Genomic DNA, 8,017 nt, shown 5'->3' on the forward strand with positions numbered 1-8,017 from the left:
GCATCTCTTTTCTCAGATTTATTGTCGGAGTACAAACATGACATCACATACAACCCTGAGATTCTTTTCCTATGGGTGAGGCAAAATCACCACTTATTGATAGTGCATAGAAAACTATACTCAATGTCCACATGTCAACAAATAAAGAAATGCAAACAAACTGACTGTGCAATACAGAGAAGAAAAAAAGTTTCAAAGTCGGAGTTCTAAAATGGGTCCCTGATTGAGTTTGTCGTTGAGGAATCTGACAGTGGAGGGGGAACAGCTGGTCTTGACCCTTGTGGGGTGAGTCCTGAGGCACTGATACCTCTTTCCTGATGGCAGCAGCAAGAATAGATTGTGTGCTGGATGGTGTGGGTCCTTGATGATTGCTGCTGCTGTTCGATGGCAGCACTCCCTGCAGATTTCTCGATGATGAGGAGTGTTTTGCCTTGTCCACTACCTTTTACAGGGCTTAATGTTCAGGGTTATTTGTGACCCCATACCAGACCGTGATGCAGCCAGTCAGCACACTTTCCACCACACCACTGTAGAAATTTTCCAGGGTTTCTGATGTCAAACCAAACCTCCGCAAACTCCTGAGGAAGTAGAGGCGCTGACGTGCTTTCTTCACGAGGTCCTTGGTATGTTGGGTCTGAGATAGTGACTCCCAAGAACTTAAATTTGCTAAGGTCGCCCCCTCCTCTACTTGCCCACTCTTCTACACCCTCTCCAGCACCATCATATCCTTTAGCCCCATGAGATATTGAAGGGACTGTCAGCACCCTATCTTCTGTGCTTTCAGGCACTCCACCTTGTCCTGGGTTGGGGGGAGGGTAGGTTACCAATGTCTCCATGAACCTGATGAACTGAAGAACACAGAACTGACGCTGATGTAAGGTTGTCCCAGCACAACAGGAAAGGTGGGATTAACAAGTAATTTTGTTTTGTGTGTTGTGATATATTGTGCAGGTCGTCGATGATCTGGCGGAGCAGAGCAACATTTTAAACCTCTCCAATATTTTCCGTGCGCCAATCAGCTTCTCTACACTCCACAGGTTAGTAGTGAATACTTAGACAATGGTTGCATCTTGTACCTGAGATTTGTCAGTGATTGTCAATGAAGGATGGCATGACCCCAGGTCTTGAGAGGATGTCAGAGGGGAGGTGGAGTGGTGGAGGGGGACAAAGTGCCATACAAGTTAAACGAGAAAAACTGCAGCTGTTGTGATTGTAATTTAATGCATAAAAGTGCTGGAGAAACTCAGCAGGTCTCTGTGCAGGCTTTAAACGGTCTGTAAATGTTTAATTTACAAACTCCGCGACCACAGGATCTGCGCTCAAGATGGCAGCCGCCTATGATCAGGGTTGCATACTCCAAGGAAGGAGAGGACTGGTGCAGGGCACGGGGAAAACTCCACCCCCCCCCCCACCCCTTCCCCTGTCAGAGGAGACAATCTACAGGCAGTGAACATGACGGCAGACCACGCAGGTGGCGGGCCTTTGGTGTCTCGAGGCGAGGAGCCCAAACAGGCTGTGGGCAGCTAGTGACTGCAACCAAGGGAACCACAGGAGCCAGCGGACTGCTGGAGACTGGCTGAAGGGGCACCAGGATGCAAGAGGGTGCCGAAGGCGCTGAAGGCTCCCTGATCATATCGGATCTGGAGCCTGGACTGCTGATGGTTTGGACAGGACTCTGCGTGGCTGCGGGGGCTCTGGAGGCAAATGCATGGACACATGGGGACTCTGGGGGGGGGAGTCCTCTCTTTTGCTTCTCTTTTACTGTAAGAGGCTCTTCAGACAATTTCTGCCAATGGCGAATCTGCCTGCCTTAAGGCAGATGAAAGCAAAGATTGAGTAATATTACGCTGTATTTTTAATACACGACAATAAATTGAATCTTGACAAACGGCTCAGGCCCGAAACATTGTTTCTGTATCTTTGCTATATAATTAATGCTGAGTTTCTCCAGCCCTGTCCCACCAAGACCACCCGCATATTGGAGGATCAACACCTGATTTTCCCATCTGGGCAGTCTCCAGCTGAATGGCATTCACATCGACTTTTCTGCTAACCTGCTCTCCTCTTCCCCCTCCCCCTTTCCAATTCACCCAGCCATCCTTCCTCCCCTTGATCTCTGCTGTCCCCTCCCTCCCTTCTCCTCCTACCACCTCCTGCCTTTGTGACCACCGCTCCCTCTTTTGTTTGGACACCTGCCGACATTTTTCCACACCTTGATGAAGGGCTCAAGCCCGAAATGTCGGTTCTGTATCTTCACCTTCGCTCTATACAGGACACTGTTTGACCTGCTGAGTTTCTCCAGCGGCGTGTTTTTACCTCAACCATGGTGTCTGCAGACTTTCGTGTTGACTTCTTCAACACCTTTGTGTGTTAAAGTACAATACAACGGAGGTTGGTTTGAAAAGAAATATTAGCACCTAATGCTCCACTCAGACTTCCATCAACCCTGCACTTCTCTCTAATAATGGCTTTGGTTGGATATCGGAGATGCTTTCCAGGGTTATGATGAAACCAGAGACCATGGTTATGGGCCTCACAGTTAGTGCAACAGGTTAGTTGGGGGTATTTGGGTGGCACGAAGGGCCTGTTACAGTGCTAAATGTCTAAATTTAAAACAAAAATGAAACAAATTTTTTAAACATTTCCACATCACAAGGATACCATCTGGCCCATTTTGGCTCCTTGGGAAGCCTGCATCTCTAGATTCAAGCACAGTTTCTTCCCAACAGCTGTTTCAGGCTCTTGGATCGCCTCTTGTTCAGGGACTGCTCTAGCCCCACAAAAGGGCTGTCTGCCCCATTGCAAGTGCTCGTCTAGTGTTCAGCTGCAGCAAAACCCCTGGTATCCAGCACCTATAGGGACCCGCAGAGGCCGGATAAGTGAATTTTCCACGTGCTTGAGATTGACTGTTGCATGGATTGGCGAGCTAATGGCAAGGCGTGCCAATTTCAAACTTCCACATTTTTTACCTATTAATTTTTTTTTGCCGGTTCCCTGAATTCTAGATTACAGGGGTTTAACCGTACACATTGTAGTGAGAGGAATTTGAATGAGGGAGCAGATGTTTTTTATAACCGAGCAACACCTCCAGAGGACATAAAATGCCATACTCTAGAAAAATATCCATTTGTCGTTTAGGGGACTTGTGCATGATATATCACACACGTTAGAAAGAGGGGCACATGTCTAGCGACCTGCGTGGAATTAGCATGTTTCCCCATGACCATGTAGGCTTCCTCCAGGTGCTCCAATCCCCCTCTCTCCATCACATCCCCAAAACATGGGGGTTACTTAGTTCATTGGCCACTGTAAAGTTTCTCACAGCGTGCGGAATGTGTGGCAGAATTGGGGAAGAGTTGACGGGAACGTGGGGGGTGGGGGAGGAAACAGAATGGGATTGGTGTAAAAGGTGTTCTTGGTGGCTGGTGTGCTCAACACCCTGGGTACCTGCTGCCTCCCTCTGCCTCTATCTTATCCCCTCAGATCTCCAGGGCTGGAGTACAAAGAGGAGCGGGACGTGCTTTCGTGATGGGAGTCCTGGTTGGATCCATAATCAGGAATGTGTGGTCACCTGGGAGTAGAATCAGAGTAGAATTAGCAGAAATATACTAAAACCCTTGGTATACGGCATATTTGGGGATATGTAGATGCCGGATAAGTGAATTTTCCGGTTGCTTGAGATTGTGTGTTGGATGGATTGGCGAACTAATGGCAAGGCACCTCACTTTTAAACATTTTTTTACCTATTTATGTTCTACATTTTTTGAAAGTTGCTTGAGGTTGTTAGTTGCTCTAATTCTGGATAACAGGGTTTTTTTTACTATACCAGGATTTAGCTACAATGGAGTACACCAACCTTAGAATGTTGAGAGGAGATCTGACCAGGGCCCTGAAAAACAATGGAGCATTTCAATATTCCCTGCCCATGGCGAGAGAGCATAAAGACAGAGAGACCAGTCCCACGCAGAGAACTTCCTGTTATACGAGGTCATCTTTACTGAAGTGAGACATAACAAGTTGTTAGTTTCGAAGGAAAGACTGAATGAATTTTGTTGGATAAGGTTATCAAGTGTTGTAGAGAAAGATTGGTAGATACAATTTAGATATACTGTAAAACCCCTGGTATCTGGAATTCAAACAACTGACAAAAAATTCTAGGAAAATAAATTAAAATAATCAGTTAAAATTATGCAAGTTTAAAATTGTAAATGTTCTCTGAAGTAATAAATAACCTTTGGTGAAGACGGGAGTAAATATTCAGCCAACGGAGGGCCTTGGTCGTGGATTTGCTCGTAGCAGCTGTTTGAATAAAGTTGGGTGAAACAGCAATGGTGTCGCCCAGGATGAAGAGCTGGTTGATGCCGCTCACTGTTGGGGTGACTCCCTCAAAGTGTGTCCTTATCCCTGTTTAGTAAGAGGCTTTATCTGTAAACGTGGGGGAGGGGGAATGAATTACCTATAATGTAATTGTTGATCTTTTGGGCTGCTCTGTGGAGGGGGAGGAACCTGCAGATGCAGCAACGGTTAAATGTTTTCAAACAATGTGACTGAAAATAAAGTAAAATGCCTTAAGGTTTATATATTCATGCAGGTGAAGTTTAGTATTTTTGTCTCTTAAACTGTTTATTCTGAATGCAGGGGGATTAAGGCACTGTAAGAAACCGGAAAATTCACATATCCAGCATCAACTAATCCCCATACGAGGGTTTTTTTTACTGTAGATGCAGAAAGAGGACTGAATGGTCATGGCCTCTGACTCTCCAGTGAGTCTGTGAGAGGTTCCGTGGAAAGATCACACAAACATCACCAGTTTTTCTTTCTTCCTCGATTAGACACTGTGAAGAGGGCAGGTCACTATGGTACCTCTTACCAAGGAACCTGATCGCGGAACTGGAGAAGCAACTGAACGTCACCACAGTATGTACCTTCTGATGATCAGCTCTGAGCTTTTTGCTTTCAGTTTTTTTTAATCCTCCTTTGGCAAGCTCTGCTCAACGCAACATGGGGCAGACCCTCAGGCTCCAGTTTCACAGCATGAAGGCCAACCCCCAGCCAAGGTCTCATCAGAACCATAGAATTATAGAACATTACAGCACAGATAACAAGCCCTTTGGCCCTTCTAGTCTGTGCCAAACTATTATTCTGCCTCGTCCCACTGACCTGCACCCAATCCATAGCCCTCCAATACCTCTCCCATCCATGTACCTGTCCACATTTTTATTAAATGTGAAAATTGAGTCCGCATTCACCATTTCAACTGGCAGCTCGTTCCACAGCCCCACCACTCTCTGTGTGAAGAAGTTCCCCCTAAACTTTCCCCTTTTACCTTTAACCCATGTCCTCTGGTTTGTATCTCACCTAACTCTCGGTGGCAAAAGCCTATTGACATTTACACTGTCTCTACCCTTCATAATTTTAAATACTTCTATCAAATAAAGTCCTGACTTGCTTAACCTTTCTCTTGTAACTCAGTTCCTGAAGACCGAGCAACATCTTAGTAAATCTTCTCTGCCCTCTATCTTACTGATATCTTTCCTGTAGTTGGGTGACCAGAACTGCACACAATACCCCAAATTTGACCTCACCAAAGTCTTACCATAACATCCCAACTCCTGTACTCAATACTTTGATTTATGAAGGCCAATATGCCAAAAGTTTCAACCCTAGCTACCTGTAATGCTGCTTTCAGGGAATCATGTGTCTGTATTCCCAGATCCCTTTTTTTTAACTTCAGTGGTGCTGCCTGTGGTTGCGTCGCTGCATTGGTAACCTTGTACTGCTGTCATAAATCTCGTTGTATGTACAATGACAATAAAAAGCTTATTATTATTATTATTATTCTATCACATTCCTCAGTGCCCGACCACTTACTGTGTACGTCCTTTCTTGGGTTATCCTTAAGAAATGCAGTAGCTCACGCTTGTCAGCATTAAATTCCATCGGTCATTTTTCCAGCTGGTCCAGGTCCCTCTGGAAGCTTTGAAACCCTTCCTCGCCATCCACAGTGCCTTCAACCTTAGTGTCATCTGGAAACTTGCTGATCCAATTTACTACATTATTCTCGATAAAGATGACAAACAACAACGGACCTGGCCAGTGTTTCCTCTAAGCTGTACACACTCACACAAAACAGGCTGTGTGCGCGTGCACATAAGTGTGTGCATTGATTTCCTTTGTGCACGTGCGCACAGGCCACTTACGTGCATGCACGTGCGCACACCTTAGAGGGAGCACCGATCCCACCCAGCACTGATCCCTGAGGCACACCACTAGTCACAGGCCTCCAATCTGAGAAGCAATCATCCGCTACTGCTTTCTGGCTTCTTTCTTACCATTATTGTCATATCCAATTTACTATCCCATCATAATTACCAAGCGTCTGAACCTTCTTGACTAACCTCCCACGTGCGAGCTTGTCAAAAGCCTTACTAAAGTCCATGTGGACAGCATCCGTAGCCTTTCCTTCTTCAACCCTCCTGGTAACCTCCTTGCAAAAAAACTCCATAAGATTGAATAAACACGACCTACTGCTCGCAAAGCCATTTTTTTTGGGAGGGGGCGTAGCAATGGTTGGCGTAGCAATTAGTGCCACGCTTTTACAGCGCCAGCAATTGGGTCTGGGATTTGAATCCCAGTGATGTCCGTAATGCGTTTGTATATTCTCCTTGTGTTTGCATGGGTTTCCTCCGTGTGCTCTGACTTCCTACCACCATTCAAAAACGTACGGGGGGGGTGGAGGGGAGGTTGTAGGTCACTTGGGTATAATAGGGTGCTGCAGGCTCATGGGTTGAAAGGGCCTCCACGTCTAAATTTTTTTTTTTAAATTTTAAAAGCCATGTTGGCCATCCTTAATCAATCCCTGCCTGTCCAAATAAATAGGCATGAGGAGTTCGATAAAAGTAATGGGTTTTCTGGAGCAGAGCAGCCTCGACACTGAGTGGGGCTGCCTCTCACGGTGAATGACAACTGAACCTTCATCACAAGAATGGCTCCAGTTTCTGTAGACTGGGTAACCGTGATGAGGGAATGGGAACTGGGCAGAGTCTCGGCGCACACTGGGGTACCGACTATCGTGAGCAGGTATTACTGCCAAGGCCAAAGAGGCTGATTTCTGATCACTGAGGTATGGTCAATACGAGGGCTCGAGCTCTCAGTGGGAGCGGGAGTAATTTCAAAAGGGAAGGAAAGGGGCTTGGTTTTCATTGCAGTAACTCTGCTTCTTCTTCCAGTATTTTCAAGATGCTGTTCAAAGTAGCAAGCAGCTGGATGTGGATTTAAGCAATATCGTTTTACTGGACAGCACTGCGAGGAATAACCTGCTGGCCTTTGCCAGTAGTGGGATTGAAGCGATCAACGACACCAATCTCATTAGCCCGGTATGTGAGAAGTCTCTCGCTTTCATTAAACCATATAATGTAGGAGCAGAATTAGACCATTCGGCTCATTGAGTCTTACTCTGCCATTCAGATCATGGTTGATTGCTTTTCCTCTCAACCCTGTTTACCTGCCTTCTCCCCTCCACCTGTGACACCCTTATTCAACCTCTTGGAGATACCGTGGTTGAAGTAAAATCACAGGGCTGGAGAAACTCAGCAGGTCAAACAACAAAGTTTATATAGCAAAGATAAAGGTGCATAACCAATGTTTCAGGCCTGGTCCCTTCATCAAGGGAGACCAGAACTACTTTAGAGTAGGCATCCCTTGGAGAAGGGCTTGGGGCCGAAACGCTGGTAAAATATCTTTCCCTCCCGTGGACGCTGTGAAACTGGCTGAGTTCTTCCTGCATTTCCTATGTGTTCTGAACAAAATGAAGGCAGGTGCTCAAACTACATCGTACTCAGACCTTGATGAAGGGCTCAAGCCAGAAATGCTGGTTATATGTCATTATCTTTGCTATTTGACTTGCTGAGTTTCTCTTGCATTGTGTTTTTAACCTCTGCTTTCAGTCTACCCCATGATGTGGCCTCCACTCCCATCTGTGGCTACCAATTCACTAGATTCTGAACTCTTTCGCTAC

The 8,017-nt window shown here is 46.0% G+C and overlaps 1 protein-coding gene across 3 annotated transcripts in view; it reads left to right on the forward strand.

The window, feature by feature from the left end:
* The window catches only part of LOC138753979 (prominin-2-like), a 95,289-nt gene that overhangs the window by 49,075 nt on the left and 38,197 nt on the right, over positions 1-8,017 (forward strand). For all 3 annotated transcript variants that reach the window (XM_069917648.1, XM_069917646.1, XM_069917647.1), the window contains 3 exons: positions 952-1,037; positions 4,833-4,917; positions 7,230-7,376. In XM_069917648.1, coding sequence (XP_069773749.1) covers positions 952-1,037; positions 4,833-4,917; positions 7,230-7,376 — 318 coding nt within the window. The remainder of the gene's footprint in view (positions 1-951; positions 1,038-4,832; positions 4,918-7,229; positions 7,377-8,017) is intronic.

This window comes from Narcine bancroftii, chromosome 2, assembly GCF_036971445.1.
Source record: "Narcine bancroftii isolate sNarBan1 chromosome 2, sNarBan1.hap1, whole genome shotgun sequence".
Classification (NCBI taxonomy): domain Eukaryota; kingdom Metazoa; phylum Chordata; class Chondrichthyes; order Torpediniformes; family Narcinidae; genus Narcine; species Narcine bancroftii.